This window comes from Megascapheus bottae, chromosome 17 (assembly GCF_031878675.1).
Source record: "Megascapheus bottae isolate mThoBot1 chromosome 17, mThoBot2.hap1, whole genome shotgun sequence".
Classification (NCBI taxonomy): domain Eukaryota; kingdom Metazoa; phylum Chordata; class Mammalia; order Rodentia; family Geomyidae; genus Megascapheus; species Megascapheus bottae.
Window position 1 is genome coordinate 532,312 of NC_143525.1, and position 20,161 is coordinate 552,472.

Consider the following 20,161-nt stretch of genomic DNA (forward strand, 5'->3'; position numbering starts at 1 on the left):
CCCTCCAGCAACCAAAAACAAAAACAAACCAACAAAAACCAGGATCACAGTCTAGGAATGCATCAGGGTAGGAAGACCCCATCTCAAAAGTAAACAATGTGGGGACAGGGAGTGTGGTCTAGTGAGAGTGCTTGCCTAGAATGCAAAGCCCTGGGTTCAATTCCTCAGTACCACATACACAGAAAAAGCCAGAAGTGGTGCTGTAGCTCAAGTGATAGAGCATTAGCCTTGAGAAGAAAGCCTAAGAACAGTGTCTAGGCCCTGAGTTCAAGCCCCGGAACTGGCCAAAAAAAAAAAAAAAAAAAAAAAAAGAGGGCTGGAGGCAGAGCTGGCTCAGCAATACAGTGCCTGTCTAGCAAGCAAAGGCTTCAAATTCAAATCCCAGCACCACCTAAGTAAATAAATGTATGACAGTGTAAACATAAAAGACAAAGGCTGCCCTCTCGCTCCAAATTAAAGGAGACCAAAGAAAGAGTTAAAGGTAGGCCAGTATTTGATGCTGGATTGAATCCTCAACCAGCAAAAATTGCTTTAACTCTTTTCTTTTGGCCAGTCCTGGAGCTTGAACTCAGGGACTGAGAACTGCTCTTGGGTTTTCTCAGGACTAGGGCTCTGAGAAAAAGCACCACCTCCTCCAGCTATTTCTCTGTATGTGGTATAGACGAATTGAACCCAGGGCTTCATGTATGCTAAGCAAGCACTTTATGACTAGGCCATACTCCCAGTCTGCCTGTTGTTATTTTCTAATTTTTCTGCTAGATATTTGGTAGTTTCTAATATAAAAAAAAAGTTAACACATTTCATGTTTTCATTTATTTTTTTATTATCGAGGTAATTTCATGCTTTCATTTATTTGAAAGGACATGTTTATTCTCAGGGAACCAGAATTGTAAGGGTATGAGGTCACCATATGTGCAGATATAATAGTCCGTGGCTCAGCTAGGCAGGGAAGAGCAGGAGTGAGGAGAGGATGCAAAGCATGACCAGTAAAATGTGGCAAAAACGTTCCTGGTTCTACCCTTGACACTGTGGTGTGATTTTTTTTAAAATTATTTCAAAATAAAAGTTTAGAAATGTTCAGGGAGAGAAGTGTGCAGAAAGTGAGTCACAGTACAGGATGTGGCCCTCCAGTGCAGTGGTGTCCTCTAGCTTGCCTCCAGCCACAACAAATAGTTCTAAGTATCCCACCTGCTTTTTAAGTCCCTGAAAGTGGTGACAAATATATTTGAAGAGCAGGGACCACAGGGGAACTGGAGCCAGCCAGAGCAGTGATCTGTACTGAGGGCTCAGTAGGGAGTACAAGACTTGAGGCCTCCATGCAAGACTTCATGTGAGGGCTCTGACCTCACAGGGGAGGATGCTGACTCCAGAAAGACCCCACACCACACGGAGAGGAAAGGGCTGAGTTGAGAACCAGACAGCTAGTAGTTCCTCCGGAATTAGTACTCCAATCCTATACAAACTCTCCTACCTTCAGACCCATAGGTCTGAGCTTTCAAAAAGCACAGCCTTCGTTCTACCAACAGAGACTGACACATTTGTATTACTGGTCAGACTGGAACCACTACTGGACCAAACTGTATTTCCCTCCAAATGATGCACTTTCATCTCTAATCTGTCTGTACGAGAAGATACAACTTTTAGAAGGTCATTCTGTTTAGTTAAGATAGTAAGTGTCCCGTTTAGCTCTAACATCCTAGTGCTGGTGGCAGTGTACGGAGAACCACAGGAATACCTGCAGGTAAGGACCTGATCAGGTTCCTACTGTGATCTGATTTTGATTTCAGAGTTTGAAAATAAATACCTGCTGTTAAGCCAAGTCTGATGTTTTAGCTGGGCTGCCTTTCCAAAAATCTTCCAAGAGGAGGAGAGCAAGACCCAGCGGAAATGCCATCACTAGATGCTTCTGCAGGTTTTGAAGATCACTCCCCACCCCACCTCCAAAAAAAATTGTGTGTGTGATGTAAGTACTGGGGATTGGCAGGAAGAAGGAAAGAGCTGGAAGTGGGAGGGCTGCAGCAGGGCACAGGACCAGGCCTTCTGCTTGTTCTACCTCCTTCCTTGAAGAATACAGTAGGAGTCCCTAAATAGACGTTAACACCAAAAGGAAATTTAGCAGTCATCCTAATTGAGCCCTTCCTTTGAAAGACAGAAAAAAAGGCCCAGAGAGAAGGAACTTGCTCAGTCTTTTTTTTTTTTTGGCCAGTCCTGGGGTTTAGATACTGTTCCTGAGCTTCTTTTGCTTTGGGCTAGCACTCTATCACTTGAGCCACAGTGCCACTTTTGGCTTAATTTTTGTGTGTGTATGTGGTACCAAGGAATCGAACCCAGGGCTTCATGCCTGCTCCAGGCAAGTACTCTACCACTAAGCCACCTCCCCAGCTCTTGCTCCGTTTTTTTTTAATTGAGTGAATAAGGTGTAGTCTCTAGGGCTCTGCTCTAGTCATCTTACTTAACTTTCTCCAACATTATCGAAGCCAAACGTTTTTCCAATTATTCATAACCCCTCTAGAGAACCCTTGCCATGAGCAGAAGTAGAATACATCACAGGGTGGAATACTACAATCACCCTACGAAGAGAAAGATAAGGTCGTGTCTTTTTCCTCTCAGTTATGTGGGCCTCTTACTCTTACTGCTCCAGGGATGGAAATGAAAAAGTCTGACGTAACACCAAACCTAACCTACTTCAGAATCTGGGCATCCAGAAAGGGGCTCTGAAATTCTCAAGCGGGTGAGACTTCTTAGGCTGGGTAATGCCCTACCAAAGGAGCTAAACCACCCAGATCCTAGTTTCACTAACAGCAAAATCCCATCTCAATGCTGCACAACTAAAACAGGCTTCAGGCAGCATTCTCTTTATTGCTCTCAGGAACATTAAAGTTATTTGAAATATGGCTTGAAACTCAGGGCCTGACCACTGTCCTTGGGCTTTCTCAAAGCTAGAGTTCTACCACTTGAGCCACAGCACCACTTCCAGCCTCTTCTATGTATATGGTACTGAGAAATTTAACCCAAGTCTTCGTGCATGCTAGACAAGCACTCTACCACTAGGCCAAACTCCCCGCTCCCCTACTCTTCTTTTATAAACATGTAAAATTAAAGTTCTAGATGTCTGTTGTTGATATACCTTGATGCAAAATGTGCTATTTTCCAGATAACCAAAAGCATTCTCTTTTAGTGCTAACCTTGAAAAGGAAAACTAGCTTTATGTTTTTCCTAACTTCTTGTTATATGAAGTTTAAAAGCAAATAGTCCTGTATCAGACTTATCTGTGTAGTGGTTAAATAATCTGGGAAACTAAAACTTGCTACTGATTCTAGCCAAAGTATTCATCAAAAGCTTGAAGATGGATAGCATGCAAAGGCCTGAAGAATGCTGCTGTACACAGAGTCCCCGCTGGGGCTGAGCTGTTTCCTGTAATCCTGTAATCTTCACTCACTGACAGTACTAGAGACAAGAACGGTCTCACAGGTCCCTCTCTGGGACCTCTTATCTACCTGCCAGCTTTCTTTCCTCTTATCTTGGGGCAAATGAATTTTTTTTGGTAGGTCACAGGGCTTGAACTTGGCCTGGGTGCTGTCCCTGAGCTCCTTCAGCTGAAGGCTACCGCCCTACCCTTGAGCCACTTCCCATTTTCTAGAGGTTAATTGGAGATAAGTCTCAAGTTCTTTTGTGCACGGGCTGACTTTGAACCTTGATCCTCAGATCTCAGCCTCCTGAGTAGCTAGGATTATAGGGGTGAGTCACCACGCCCAGATTTTTCTTTCTTTTTTTTTGGTTTTGGTTTTGGTTTTTGGAACTGGTATTCAACCAGTATCTGATGCTTTTGCTCATTGGCTGGTACTCTACCACCTGAGCCATGCCTCCAACCTTACTGAATACTGTTCTAAAATATATTCAGGCTAGGTGCTAGTGGCTCATGCCTGTAATCCTAGATATTCAAGAGACAGATATAAGAACTACTATCCAAAATCAGCCCAGGCCTAAAAATTTATGACATTCTTATGTCCAACTAACCACCAAAAAGCAGGAAGTGGAACTGTGGCTCAAGTGGTAGAGCACTTGCCTCAAGCAGAAAGAGCTCAGGTACATGACCCAGGCCATCAGTTGAAGCTCCAGTATTGGTAGCAAAATATAAAACAAAAATCCCTGCTAATACTCTGGATTATCTCCATGATCTTGCAAGCAAATTCTTTTTGTAAAGCTTCACTACAGATACATGGTCATTAAAATATGTTTTCCGAGGCCTACTTAATGAATGTCTTTTCACACAATCCATGATATGTGCCATTAAGCAATCTTCCTCTATATACCCGGTGGTCCCATCTAGAATTTGTTTGCAGACAGTGTTGCCAACGGTTGAACGTGGCATTGCTATTCATTCATTTTCTGAGCCGTTCTGAAGCACTACTTACTTCAGGCTGGCCCCATGCAATTGTAAAGAGAAAAGAACAATAAAGTAATTTAAAAAAGAGAAAGAGAAAAACAGCATAAAGATACCTGCTCGTCAAGACATGAGAAAGGGTATCAGTGTATGTGAAGTAATGCACCTTCTATCTGGTGAATATAATGTAACCCTTCTATTAATTACAATAAAAATATATGAAAAAACAAAAAAGATACCTGCTCATTAGGCACTCACAGGAAAGAAGGAAAGTCACAGAGAAAGTGAGGCATTTATCACAGAAGAATGAGGATGGGCCTGTAAGAGTGGGCACATGCTCAGAGAATGAAGCTGCTCATGAGGCTGGGGATCTGCCAATTCCACAAATACTTAAGTTACTTAGTGACCTGAGAGGGGGCCAGTATGATGCTAGGTACTGGGGAAATTGTGATGGAATTACAGTTAGCAAAACAGACAACCTAAGGACTAGGTTTTTACTAGGAAAATACATTCCAAAATATAGATGTACAAGGTTAAGGCTGTAGTGATTTAGAATTAAACATACACTATAGTTAGACATAAAAGGTATTTTAATTTGTTTTGTTTTGAAGGAGGCAGACAGGAACAATGACAAGCAATTGTAAATTGCCTGGGCTAGTCTACCTCCTCCTCCCCTCAGTGGGCCCACAGGGAGGAGAACTCAGGCCAATGTGTACCTCGAAAGCTCCCATGGCCTCCTCAAAAGTGACTTGCTCACTGAATGTAGTTCTATTGTCTAAATGTAAGTAAGTTTTGCACAACATGGTCTTAACTTTAGATCAAGCACTTCACCTGGTACTCAATCAAAGAAACAAGTTTTTTCCCCCACAGTAAGAACTCACTGCAAGAGGCTTTGTAGTCTTCAATATGGCACACATCTTGGGATTTCCAAGAGGAAGTGATAATACTCCACTTTTTCCTTACATACTCTGACTTTACTAAGAACGCAGAGCTGAGCTGGGAAGGTGAAACATTGCTGTGGCTGTACATTGTAAAGCCTGGAAAGCCAGAGAGATCATGATTGATTAGGAACTAATGGACCCATGGCAGGGGAGAATGGGCCAAATATACTGCAAAGGCTAGATTTTGACCAGCTCTGTCAGTCATCAAGGAGTATAAGTGAAGCTCTGGAAAGGTTTCAAGCAATGGAACAACAGAATTATATTCACATTTAAGAAAGTTCATCTTGAAGCACATAAAGAGATGACTACTATCACTGGTCTTTAGGGAAATAAAAATCAAAACTACAATAAGATACCACTTTATGCTGGAAAATAAAAAACGTTGTTGAAGATGTGGCACATTGGAACTCTCAAACAAAACTCATAGCTGCTTGGAGAAACAGCCCAGCAGTTCCTCCAAAGACTAGCCATAGACTTATAATTGATCCAGAAATAAACTCATGAATAATAAAAACACATGCCCATGAAAAAAAGTACATAAATATTCACAGAATTTGATTTACAAAATCCAAAAGTACAAACAACCGAAATGTCCACTAACTGAAGAACAGGTAAAGAAAATGTGGTATATCCATATAATAAAAAATGAAGTACTAATACATGCTACACATGGATGAACCTTGTAAATTTATTGTGAAAAACCCAGTCATTGATATATAGTACGACTCCATTTATGAAATGCTCATAATAGGCACAGCCATAATGACAAGACACCTACATAATGCTGTAAATATCTGAAATCCACTCTGAAATCCACTGTAGTACACATTTATTTTATTTTATTTTGCCAGTTCTGGCGCTTGACTCAGGGCCTGAGGACTGTCCCTGAACACTTTTTGCTCAAGGATAGCACTCTACCACTTGAGCCACAGCACCATTTCTGGCCTTTTCTGTTTATATGGGGACTGAGGAATCAAACCTAGGGCTTTATGCATGCAACACCAGCACACTCTACCACTAGGCCACATTCCTAGCCCGGTACACATTTTAAAAGAGAGAATGGTATACTATATAAATCACAACTCAATTAAATTACCAGCAACAACAAAAATTCACCCTGGCTGCATGGTGCAGAATGAAGGAGAGCAGAGAAGAGGCTTTTGTACAGAAGGAGCAGAACAGAAGTTAACAAGGGGAAGGAGTCATGGGAAAGAGACAAGAGCACCAGGGGTGGAAGGTTTACTTCTTGTGATGGTTCCTCAAGGTCTCCTGGGTACCTCTCCCTCCCAGGCAGGACAACAGGAAACAGAAATGAGGTATCTGCAATTATCATCAAGTAGCAAAACTATAATTAACATCTACTTGCAAAGACTAAACCTGCATATACAGAAAGCACCTGAGGTAAAACAAGCTGCCTGCAGCTGTCCTGTTATTCACTCACCCTAATCACTGAAAACAAGGCTGGGCAGACAGAACATGCTTAAGATATTGGAAGACCTGAGTGGAGGAGCAGGCTAAAGAATGTAAGAGGCTAGGAAGGCCAATAACTTTAAATTTCATGTTTCTCTTTGTGCTTAGGAGGCCTGTGAAGCTGCTAAAGGGCATTTTCCTTGGCTCACATTGGAGTGCACACCACTTTTATAAAGTCTCCCTTGATCTCTACCAGAAGACAGACAAGTGGTGAAAGGCTCTGGACAAACTGGCATGAGATGCTGGTGGAAAGGGTCATGAAGGGAAACAGAGAGAGATGCCTATGAAGGGGCATTTTCTGTAAGCCCCTTGTAGGCCCTGGCAGTTAGAACCACAAGCTGAATGAGTTAAACTCACCAAACCAGAGACTGTAACAGGATGGAGATAAGTCCCTGTCCACACCTCATGCCTATCCTTAGTTGTTTCCTTGACCATACGGTCACCTACATCAGAAAATAGAATAAGACCACTGAGAGGGGCCAAAGAAGCCAGTTTTCTACCACTCTTCATTTGCTACATGGGGAAACCAAAACCCAAACCTACAGGACAGCGCTAATGACTCTCACGTTCTTACAGTTCTTGCTCTAAGCACACCCTGAGCCCTCCTTCTATGAGCCTAACTCTAAAATTGTGTGTTTCCCAGAGCAAGAAGAGCTAAGAACCCTCAGTTTTCAACTAAAGAGGAATAGAGCCAACTCTTTCCTAGCATCCTGAAAAGCTGAAACATGCTCTGGTTACACATGCTCCTCTTCCTACAGGGACGGAGAAAAAAACTTAGTCAATAAATACTAAAGGACATTTTTTCTACAGGCTTTCTTAATACTGTAGGAAAAAATAAAGTATTAAATATTTCAAAATAAAAACCAGAAAAAAGCCGGGTGTGGTGGCTCACGCCTGTAATCCTAGCTACTCAGGAGGCTGAGATCTGAGGATAGAGGTTCAAAGCCAGACCAGGCACTAAAGTCCCTGACACTCTTATCTCCACTTAATCACCAGAAAACTGGAAGTAGTGCTGTGGCTCAAGAGGTAGGTACCTTGAGCTGAAGAGCTCAGGAACAATGCCCATGCCCAGAGTTCAAGCCGCACAACCACCAGAAAAAAAAAAAAAAAACAGGCAGAAAAACAAAATAATCTACCTCCTATTCACAGTAAATTAACCTAAAGCATGGTATAATAGTTTGTAACTCTCCAATCTCACAGGTTTTTACTTTATTAACAACACTATTCTGCAATCATTCATATCAGTATAATCAGACACTAATTTGATATCAGCTCAGCTATGTCAACAACTCTGGAAGCCAGGATCATACCAGGTCTGGAACAATTCAAGCAGGAAAAGAGCTGTGACATCACAAATAGACAAAGACTAATTATTATTTCTTTTTTTTTTTGTCAAAAAAGGGGGGAGGGAGCTGGGCACAGTGGCTCATGCCTACAAATCCTAGCTACTCAGGAGGCTGAGATCTGAGATCTCGGCTCAAAGCCAAACCAGGAACTAAAGTCCCTGAGACTCATATCTCCAATTAAGCAAGCTAAAGAGCTCAGGGACAGCGCCCAGGCCCAGAGTCCAAACACCACGACTGGGCTGGCTTTAAACTGTGATCCTCAGATCTCAGCCTCCTCAGTAGCTAGGATTGTAAACGTGAGGCACCAACGCCCGGCAAGGATTTCTAACTCTCAAGTTCTAATGAACTGAAGGGAAATGCTTTTTTAAGCCTGTAGAAAACTAAAGTATTAAATACTTCAACAAAATAATCTACCTCCCGTTCATGGTAATTAACCTAAAATTTCTTGAAACTATTGTTATGTTTTCTAGGCTTCCTCCCCCCAACCCCCTTTCTTCCCTTCTGTTGACTAGGGGATTCCCCCCCTTTCTCTCTTCTTTCTGTGTATTTGTGTGCACTCATTTGCACATGCACCAGTAATGCAGCTTGAACTTAGGAACTCATGTTCTCACTTGGCTTTTCTTTTCTTTTTTTTTTTTTTTTGCCAGTCCTGGGCTTGAGCTCAGGGCCTGAGCACTGTCCTTGGACTTTCTCAAGGCTCTACCATTTGAGCCTCAGCACTACTTCCAGCTTTTTTCTATGCATGTGGTACCAAGGAATCCAACCCGGGTCTTCATGCATGCTAGGCAAGCACTCTACCCCTAGGCCAAACTCCCGGCCCCTCACTTGGCTTTTCTACTCAAGGCTCTACCACTGAGCCATAGCTCCTACTTCTGGCTTTTTGCTGGTTAACTGGAGATAAGAGTTTCTCGAATTTGTCTGCCTGGGCTGACTTCAAAGCTCCATCCTCAGATTTCAGCTTCCTGAGTAGCTAGGATTACAGGCATGAGCCATCTACTTTTGTTGGGTATGCACTCTTCCGCTTGAGCCATTCCTCAGTTATAATTTGCCAGTTTTGAAGAAGTCTTCAGCCATAACTTGGAGACAGAATAAATTATCACTAGATCACTTTTAAAGTGCTAATTAACTACACATGATCCCATCTCAGATGGACAAATATGGCCACTACAGTGACCAAAAAACAAACAACTCTATATCCAACAGACCATACAATTAGGACCATTTAAAAATAATGAGACTCCTCTCTTTGCCTTCTTCCAAAGTATATAATATATATTTAACAGCACAAAAAAGACGCCACTTAAGCTTCCCCTGTAGTCAATAGGAAGAAATTTCACATATAAAAATTAAAAATTTCAACTTTTAAGTCATTAATATTTTTTAAACATAATAGACTTAAAAATTGTTCAACAGTAACCCATGACCCCACCCCTAGCACATAAATCAATCCCATATCCACAAGTCACAGTTTTTGTTCCTAAAAATCCCACAGTACTGAACTTGATCTTCACGTCAAGCTGGAGCCAATAAGAGGCCCTAACAGAAATCCCCAAGGGAAGAATGGAAGTGCAATCTATCAGAAGCTCAATCGCTGCTGCAACTCTTATCTACCTGGGCGTCAGGTGCACCTCTGAGGTCAGGTCCATGAGATTCGGCCCTCATACTAGGGTCCTGGAAGAGTGAGCTGGCAGCTTCCCTCATCTTCCCCCTCGAAGGCTGTCCAGTAAGCACCTGGGAATTGACTTTTCCTGGGAAAAGGGTGCTGGTAACAGCTGTCAGGGCCAAGGCAATAGTGAGAAGTTCAGTTCTCTGCTCTTTGGATGAACTGTGTAAAACATTTCTTTTAAAAGACAATGTTAAAAATATTAAGAAAAATGTCTACAAAATCTGGAGGGCTTTTTTCCCAGAGGGTAAAGCTTGGTGGGGTGGTGGGAGAACTGAGGGCCCAGAACTATAGCTCTGCAGCAAAAGGTTGAGATGCCCTTCAAAATATGTCACACTCTTAGGATGTCCTGCCGAAGCAGCAAGAGCTGAGGGTGGCTGTAAGAGGAGGAAGGGGCGCAACTCCTGCAGGGGAGGCGCCTACTGTGAGCCTCTGTGTAAGAATGTCAGGCTTAGGACAGCTGCCACAGGCCAGGGACCATCAGGACTCTGCCTCTGAACCAGAGCTGCTTTCCCGACTAACTTCAATCTGGAGAGATGGTAAGTTATCTAACCGGCTCTTCTTTTGGCGAGACTGTTCTTTCTCCTTAATGAGAGCCCCCCATGCCCTCTGAAGCTCAGAGTCATCTTCCTCGGTGCCAGGTGCCCTGTGAATCACTTTCTTCGTATTCTCTTTGGTCTTGGGTGCAGATCCTAAGCGAGTCCACAAGCTACCTGTTTGGGTGAGAAGGCATTTCAGTTTGGCAGCCAACACTGAGTAATGCAGTAGTTCTAAGGAAGCAGGGATACTGCCAGCATCTGATATGCAGAGAACATCTGTAGCCACTTCTGTAAATGGAGGGGATAGGGCCCAATGGGAGAATTTCATTTCTAGTGGGAAGTGCCCCATACCAGGCACAAAATAAATCACCTAAAGGGTGTTTCCTGACCCTCCTACTCCACCCACGAGAGACTCATGTGCCTAATTTTGTTCTGCCAGGAAACTGTCAGTTCTAACATTCTATAAACTACTTTCATATTTCTTGCCAACCACCCATTAATATTTTGTTGTTGTTGTTTTTTGTCTCTTGTGGGGTTAAACTCTGGGCCTGGGCACTGTCTCTGAGCTCTTCAGCTCCAGGCTACCATCGTACCTCTTGAGCCATAGCACCACTTCCAGTTTTCAGTTTAATTGGAGATAAGAGTCTCATGGACTTTTTAGTTCCCGGGCTGGCTTTGAACCTCAATCTTCAGATCTCAGCCTCCTGAGTAGCCCAGCTACCCATTAGTTTTTTGAAGTATATTTTATTAAAAAAAAAAAAATTTAAGCCGCACTAGTGGCTGTAGTCCTAGCTACTCAGGAGGCTACTATGGCACATTTGAAGAGGGTTCTCTCCAAACCACTGGGTAACTACTCAAAGCCTTTTCTGGAGAATATGATCTTTTCCCTAATTGCTGGCGAATATCTGAAAAAAAAAAGTACTACTGCCACCAAGTGGTACTGCGGCCCAAGTGGTGGAGTGCCTTGAAGTGGTAGAATGGTAGCCTTGAGCTGAAGAGCACAGGGACAGCTCCAGGCCTAGAGTTCAAGTCTTACAATCAACAATAACAACCTAATAAATACCAGAGTATGGGGCCGGGAGTTTGGCCTAGTGGTAGAGTGCTTGCCTAGCATGTACGAAGACCTGGGTTCGATTCCTTGGTACCACATACATAGAAAAAAGCCAGATGTGGTGCTGAGGCTCAAGTGGTAGAACTCTAGCCTTGAGAAAGTCCAAGGACAGCGCTCAGGCCCTGAGCTCAAACTCCAGGACTGGCAAAAAATAAAAAAAAAAAATACTAGAGTATGGTACATACTTATAATCCCAAGATTTAGTGGAAAAATGATTACAATAATAACACTACATAAAAAAGACAATGTACAGGGGCCGGGAGTTTGGCCTAGTGGTTAAAGTGCTTGCCTAGCATGCATGAAGACCCGGGTTCGATTCCTCGGTACCACATACATAGAAAAAAGCCGGAAGTGGTGCTGAGGCTCAAGTGGTAGAGCTCTAGCCTTGAGAAAATCCAAGGACAGTGCTCAGGCCCTGAGCTCAAGCCCAGGACTGGCAAAAAAAAAAAAAAAAGTAAAAAAAAAAAAAACAATGTACATATGGACAAAGTCTGGAATACATATACAAAACTGAAAATTATTTGTCTTAAACTGTAGGACTGTGTATTCTTTTCTACTTTCCTATTAGGATGATGATGATGATGATGATGATGATGATGATGATGATAACAATGATCATATAAAAGGAAAAGTCACTTTGATTTACCATATGCTATTTCCTGCCTTTTTTATGCTATCCTTTCTGTCCTCTGCTCTTTCCCATTCCCCAGTCCCATCAGTTTGTACCCACCTGATTTCTTTTCCCGGGTATCAGAGTAGAGGCCTTTAACATCTTGCCTGGCAACCCCTAGTCTACTATGCACATCCGAAGAGGGTTCTCTCCGAACCACTGGGTTATTACTGAAAGACTTTTCTGGAGAATATGGTCTTTTCCCTAACCGCTGACGAATATCTGGAAAAAGAAAAAAGTACTACTGTCACCAAATGTGTATGCTTCACTACCAGTCTTGTCAGTCTGAGAGCTCTCAAAGATCTTGTACCAAATCTGAGTAATGTCCTGAAACAATCAGGCCTCTAAAAATCTTTTATCTTTTTTTACTTTTCTAGTTTGTTTCTTGAGGAAATCTCTGGATTCCGGGAGGAAAACTCAGGAGGTAAGGAATATCTGGAAAAACCCTCATCCGGAGGCTTCTGAAGCAGAATCACTTTTTCTTGTATTATTTAATAAATAAATACTATTAGATTGGTAAAAAGTAAAGGCTCACCAGGCATGGTGGCTCATGCCTACAATCCTAGCTACTCTGGAAGCTAAAATCTGAGGATCAAAGTTCAACACTTTTATCTCCAATTAATCACTAGAAAACCAGAAGTGGCGCTGTAGCTGAAGCGGGAGGGTGGTAGTCTTGAGCTGAAGAGCTCAGGGACAGCACCCCAAGCCGAGAGTTCAAGTTCACCCCCACCCCCACCAAATAAATAAATAAATAAATAAATAAATAAATAAATAAATGCTCAAAACAACACGTCTCAAAACAAATGTATTTTTTTCCCTCCAATTTCTTCAACAAAGCTGCTGGTTCTAAAGTTCCCTCTAGGGAACTCATATCTTTAATCCTTGCTACCAGAGAGTTCACAATTGGAGGGCAGCTAGAGCAAAAAACCTACAAAACCTCCATCTCAACTAATAAAAAGCTATATACAATGGCATGTGCCTGCTACCCTGACTGTGCACACACATAGTATGAAGTGAAGGGTTATAGTCTATGCCAGCCCAAGCAAAAAGTGAGAAAGTGAAAAGAGCTGGGCCATGGCTCGTGTGTAGACTGCTTGTCCAGGGAGCCTGTGGCTGTGGGCTCTAACCCCAGAACTGAAGGAAAAAACAGTAGCAACAGCAGACCCATGTTTATTAGAAGAAGCCTCGTGCTGAGGTTCTTCCCATCTCACATGGCTCTTCTGGAATGGCACCACACCCCTTGATCACCAGTGCTGAGCCTCCTCTATGGTTTCTCTGCCTTTATTCCTCACTTTTCAGTTCCCAGTCTTCATTGCCAAGGTGCCCTGCATCTCATTCTCATCTTTTCTGTCACCACTGTGATTGACCTAGTTATTGAACTCTATCCCAGTCTACCCCAGCACAGAGTTCTCCTTCTTAAGCAACTATAAGATCTGGCTACTTCCCTCCTCAAAAATTAAAGCCAACTGAGATCTTGAGTCCTTTCCCAAGGACTAACTCAAGGTTTTTTTTTTTTTTGGGGGGGGGGGGTTGGTCGTGGGACTTGAACTCTGGGCCTGGGAGCTGTCCCTGAGCTCTTCAGCTCAAGGCTACTGCCCTACCCCTGGAGCCACAGCCCTACTTTCCGTTTTCTAGTGATTAATTAGAGATAAGAGTCTCATGTTCTTTAGTTCCTGGGCTGGCTTTGAACCGAGATCCTCAGATCTCAGCCTTCTGAGTAGCTAGGATTACAGGCGTGAGCCACTGTGCCTGGCTTCTCTAAGAATTCTTCTACCATTCTCTAGTAGATATGTGAAGACTTTCCACAGACTTCCACATGCTAGCTCCCAGACCAGGGTTGGAACACAGGGTACACCCACAGAGCTGGTACATGAGGGTTTGCATGCAAAAATAACCTAGTCCAAACTTTTAGCCGCTTACCAAACCACACAACTAAATTATTATTGCTGTTGTGTATAAAGTATATTCATGAAATTCAGGCTTAATTAATTGCTTTGAAAAAAACACTGAAAGTGAGTTTTGCTGAAGTCTATTTTTCATGTCTCCCCCAATTCCAATTCCTAACCTAAAATTTAGCATTTTAGGCCAGGAGTGTGGCCTAGTCATAGAGTGCCTTGCTAGCATGCAGAAGCGCTGGGTTCAATTCCTAGGTGCCACATACATAGAAAAGGCCCAAAGTGGTGAGCCATAGCTCATGTGGTACAACGTTAGCCTTGAGAAAGCTCAAGGACAGTGCCCAGGCCCTCAGTTCAAGCCCCAAGACTGGCCGGAAAAAAAGAAAAAAACAGCATTTTATTCAAGAACATACATACTCCTCTCCAGTTTGCTCTCCGGAGCTCAGAATAAAGCCCAGGAAAGCCAAATAAATAAATAAGAACAATACCTGATTTAGCACTGCTGATTGGTGGCCGTGGATGTGAGTGCTGACGTTTTTCATCTAAGAGGTGTCGAACATCTGCAAATTTCTCTGGTGGCAATTTATTCCCAATCCGATTTTTTATATTGCTTGTGGACATACTATCAGCCTTCATGGAGTTCCTTTAAAAAGGGAGTGGAGAACCATTAACCAATTTCAACTATGAAACAAGTTCTATTCAATAATTTCACACTTTAGATGAGATTTTAAGCAATGAAGAACCTGATTTAATACAGGCAAAATTCCCTTAGAAATACTACACATGAATAACCTCTTAGGGAACCATAACCAGCATGCTGTGAGACACTGGTGAAGGCAGGCTGAGTTTCCCAGAATGGGACAGTTTGCTTACAATCCCATTTTACTGAAACAAACAAATGTTGAACAATGCCTGCAAAGGGCCTGGGGCTTTCTGTTCTCCAAGGCTGGAGATCTGGCTGAAATCCTGAACTCTATGAGGTCTGTAATCAACTTCTTTTCATTTTTTACATGGTGGAAGACTGAACTCAGGATTTCAAGCCTTCTACCAATTCAGTCATAACCAAGTCCTTTCATTTTCAGATACAGTCTTACTCTCACACTAACTTAACTTGGCTGTAGCAAATCCTCTTATCTCTGTTTTAGCCACAATTCCTTTCTTTAAAGAGAAGACTTAGCTCTGGTAGCTCAAGTAAGGTTATCCTAGCTGTTCGGGAGAATGAGATCTATGGATTATCATCCAAAGTCAGCCTGGACAGAAAAGTCTATGAGACTCTTATCTCCAGTTAACCAGCAAAAAGCCAGAAGTAAAGGTATGGCTCAAGTAATACAGTGCCAGCTTCTAGTGCAAAACCAAAGCAAGAATGTGGGGCCAAATTGAAGCCCCAGTACTAGCAATAAATAAACAAGTAAAAAAGCAAGTAAGACACTTTTCAGCCAATGAGATCAGCTAGGAAGCAGTATAATTCTGCCAATCTTCTCGACTAGAAATTTCTGGAAAAACTAAAGATGAATGAACAAGGCCATACAAACAAATCAGCACAAAAAGCCTTTGGTCCTTCCCAAATCTACCACCAAGAACATCTTAAGGGAAGGCATCCTTGGAATTTAATCGTTGAAGTTTTAGATATACATGGAATCTTCTAGTAACCTAAAAAATGTATCTTAAGATAACTATTTTTTGTTCACTAAATCAGAAAAATTGAGAATATTGAAGGGTGTGGCTCACAGTGGTAGAGTGCTAGCCTTGAGCTGAAGCACTCTGGCACAGCGCCTAGGCCCAGAATTCAAGCCCCATGACCGATTCAAAAAAAATTTTTTAAAGCTAATACTGATTTAAAAAAAAAATAAAAAATCACCTAATATTTTTCAACTGAGATTCCACTTCATCAGCATACATAGTCATTTTCATGCTCTTCTTTGGTGAAGGAGTAGAAATCATTTTCAGTTCCAGATCATAGTCCATTTCATCTGAGTCTGAGCTGCTAGCACTAGACCTCCTAGATGTGTTCCGCTCACAGGTCTGCTTGAGTGCTGGGATCTCCTCATGGTACTCTACCACCACCCTGTCGTCTGCATCCATGTCCTGATCTTCCTCCTCTGCCTCCTCTTCTTCCTCTTCTTCAATGGGTTCCTCAGGAACATTCACTAATCCTGACAAAATTTAACCACAAAAAATATGATTTTCTGTTCTATATCCGTGAAAAAAATCCCATCTTAGATTTCACTGGAACTCTACCTATCCATAACAATGTCAAGCTGGATACCACACTGGTACCTACAACAGAATGGTTGTAGGATGACCCTATTCTAAGAGTATTAAAATGCCACTTAAAATAGAAGTGACTGTTCACAATTCTGCTTTTTATAAAATCAACAATCAAGATACTCTGAAGGTCATTTGTGAAAAAAGCAGAGTAACAAAAATTGTTTCTTCCCAGCTGACATCAAACAAAGTAATATTCTACCTTCTTGTCTCATCTCTCATAGTATGTAAATATCCTTTTCAATCTATTGACTGCCATGATTTTCACATTTTTGTGCTTTTTAATGATGATTTCACTGTTTAAAATGGTTCTCAAATTAAACACTGAAGTGTTGTGTAGTGTTAAGTGTAAGATTGCTGAGGTACAGTTATGCCTTAGAGAGAAAATGCATACATTAGATAAGCTTCTCTCAAGCATGACTTGTTAATTAACCAGTAGCATATATTAAATAAGGTGTCTTTAAAGCAGGAAAAATTGGTACAAAGTTATATATTAATTAGTTGATAAAAAAAGAAGTGTGACCAGAGGCTTTGGATTGCTCATTATTTGCTGATTCATCTTGTACAATGTTGAAGAAAACTAAGTTGATATCCTCATTGTAAAACAGTATGCAGGCTGGGAGTCTGGCCTAGTGGTAACAGTAACTTATCTATCATGCACAAAGACCGGGATTCAATTCCTTGGCACTCCACACATAGAAAAGCCAGAAGTGGTTCTGTGGCTCAAGTGATAGAGGTCTAGCCTTGAGAAAGCCCTAGGACAGTGCTTAGGCCCTGAGTTCAAACCCCAGGACTGACAAAAACAAAAACACAAACAACAACAACAACAACAAAAAAAACTGTGCAATTTTCTATAAAACTGTCATCTGACCCCACTATCCACTATAAGGTGTTCATTTTCCCTCTAGGCAATTCAAATGGATCTGTATAGTTCTTTGTTAATACAACGTTCTCCACAATACCAAGATATGAAAAGAAACTAAGTGTGCAATGACATGAATTAAGCAACTGTGGTACAGATATATATGGAATATTCTTACTCATCTGTAAAATATGAGATTTTCTCATCACCAAAATATGGATGGACCTGAAAAGTGTACACTCAATAAAATAAGTCAGATTTAGAAAAAAATAGGAAAAAAAACCCTGCTAATTCAGTATTTGTATATAAGCATTCAAAATACTGAAAATCAGTATTAATTTTGAAGTTATGGAAAAATACTTATAAGTAGAAAGTACAAATATAAAATATATACTTAAAGAATTATTATATTCATTATGAAATCAGACATGGGAAAAATGTAAAATAAAGTCAGTTCCTATATCTAGAATCAAGAACAGTTTGCCTTTTAATATCTTTAAGTTGAATATAAAAAGTAGATGAGGGCCGAGAGTTTGGCCTAGTGGTAGAGGGCTCTCCTAGCATGCACAAAGACCCAGGTTTGATTCCTAGGTACCACATATACAGGAAAAAAGACAGAAGTGGCGCTGTGGCTCAAGTGGCAGAGCATTAGCCTTGAGCAAAAAGTGTCCAAGTACAGTATCCAGGCCCTGAGTTCAAGCCCTGGGACTGGCAAAAAAAAAAAAATTTCTCAGCCAGGCACAGTGGCTCACACCTGTAATCCTAGCTACTCAGGAGGATGAGATCTGAGGATCAAGGTTCAAAGCCAGCCCGGGCACAAAAGGACCTTATCTGCAATTAACCTCCAGAAAACAGGAAGTGGGGCTTAGCTCCAGGGGTAGGATGGTAGCCTTGATGCAAAGCTCAAAGACAATGCCCAGGCCCAGAGGAGGGCAGTAGCTTTGAGCTGAAGAGTTCAGGGACAGTGCCTAGGCCCAGAGTTCAAGCCTCATGAACCCCCCCCCCCACCTACACACACACAAACAAAGAGTAGATCCAGGCTCACTGGTAATCCTATCAACTCAGGAAATAGAGATCTAAGCATCTAAGCCAATCTGGGCAGCAAAGTCCATGAGATTCTTATCCCCAATTAACCACTGAAAAGTGGAGCTGTGGTTCAAATAATAAAGTGCTAGCCTTGAGCAGAAAAGCTTAGAGACTGCGCCCAGGCTCTGATGGGGGTAGAAGAAAGTGTAGGTGACAGCAGTATCTTAAAGTTAAACAAAATTGGAGGAATGCTAACAGAATAACAAAAATATGCATTACAAATATATATACTTCTGTAACTGACTTTGTTACCTGGCATATTGTATATATGTTTATTTGTTTATTTGAAATAGAAAAGGGAAGGGGAGGGAAACAGGATGATTGGGAGGGAGTGGGAGGAGGATAATGGGGACAAAAACATGAGAAGGGGTATCAATGTGTGAGAAGTAATGCACCTACTACCCCTCTATAAATTACCCCAACAATAAAAAAAATTAAACACACACACATACACATTTCACACAATGTTCTATACACTTTGTTCCTGAAAATATCATCACAATGAAATATGTATGGGCATGTTATTCTGTGTTCTATGTTTTTATAGGCTGGCTTCCTAGTTCTGTAAAACAGGCAGAGATTCCACACATTAAACTCAATGTAAAAAAATTCTTTATAAAACATAATAATTCCTTCACAATAACAAAAGAAAGGAAGCCTATTTCATGATATCCCTCTTTTTATACACAAACGAATAAACCTATAGCAGATACTGTAGCAACTTATTCCCATTATCAGAATAGAAACAATTTACTCAGCCTACTTGTTAGAATAACTAAATTTTTCTTATGCAGTTGTGACATATGTAGAAAAATTAGATTTTCCTTAGTAAAGTTTTTTCCTCCCAGTCCTGGGGCTTAAACTCAGGGCAGAGCCAGGGCACTATCCTTGAGCTTTCTCAAAGCTAGTACTCTACCACTTGAGCCACAGAACCACTTCTGGCTCTTTCTGTGTATGTGGTAGCAAGAAATTGAATCCAGGGCTCCGTGCATGTTAGGCAAGCACTCGACCACTAGGCCACACTCTGAGCCCCTTAGAAAAACTTTATTTTAATTTCTTCTATGTCACATTTGGTCTTTTGTTGTTGTCTGTGAGTACAGCTTTATAAAATCATTTGATCTCTTTGTATGGGCAATTTAAAATTAACAGTGACTTGACTTACTTTCCTATATGTTGGCAGAGGGTGAGGGCAAGGAAGAGAGGATGATAAAGTTTGGAACCTTAAAGGACTGTATTAAGAATAAAAATATGATTTCGAGAGCCAAACATGTGTCTACCCAAAAGTTGAGCAGGCAACTACCGGAATGTCGGTGTTTATACGACGTCAAGCCAACGTCATCCCCAATCATGGCTCTCTTCTTGATTACATCCCTCTGAATGCGACGGGAATGATATCTTCGCTTCCTGCAACATTCCAAAACAAGCACATAGTCAGAAACCAATAGAAAGGATGCCAAAATCCATTCATTAATTTCAACTACACAATGTTAGGTGTTGAAACAGATTTTTTAAAAATGAAACAGAGGCAGCATTTTTATAATTTGCAACAGGTTAAGAATTGTGAATTCTTCCTTCTTATCTTCTTTTCAATGTACATGAGGTTCTGAAGGATTCCACTAAAGAGTGAAAGATTAGGAAAAGCTTAGGACATAGTCTGGAATCCCAGCTACTCAAGAGGCAGAGCCTGAAGGACCAAAAGCTGGAGGCCAATATGGGGAAAGTTAAGTAAAATATAATTTCAAAAACAAAATAAAAAGCCAGACGAGGGCCAGGAGTTTGGCCTAGTGGTAGAGTGCGTGCCTAGCATGCACGAAGACCCAGGTTCGATTCTTCGGTACCACATACATAGGAAAAAAAGCCGGAAATGGTGCTGAGGTTCAAGTGGTAGAGCTCTAGCCTTGAAAAAGTCCAAGGACAGTGCTCAGGCCC

General features: G+C 41.6%; 1 protein-coding gene across 1 annotated transcript in view; it reads right to left on the bottom strand.

The window, feature by feature from the left end:
- Positions 1 to 6,136: 6,136 nt before the first annotated feature.
- Ncbp3 (nuclear cap binding subunit 3) overlaps positions 6,137 to 20,161 on the bottom strand; it is a 38,111-nt gene continuing 24,086 nt past the window's right edge. Inside the window, exons 9-14 of the mRNA XM_090349329.1 lie at positions 19,533 to 19,636; positions 15,878 to 16,172; positions 14,508 to 14,662; positions 12,185 to 12,346; positions 10,358 to 10,517; positions 6,137 to 9,913 (exon numbers count right to left, since the gene is read on the bottom strand). Coding sequence (XP_090205455.1) covers positions 9,805 to 9,913; positions 10,358 to 10,517; positions 12,185 to 12,346; positions 14,508 to 14,662; positions 15,878 to 16,172; positions 19,533 to 19,636 — 985 coding nt within the window. The 3' untranslated portion in view covers positions 6,137 to 9,804. The remainder of the gene's footprint in view (positions 9,914 to 10,357; positions 10,518 to 12,184; positions 12,347 to 14,507; positions 14,663 to 15,877; positions 16,173 to 19,532; positions 19,637 to 20,161) is intronic.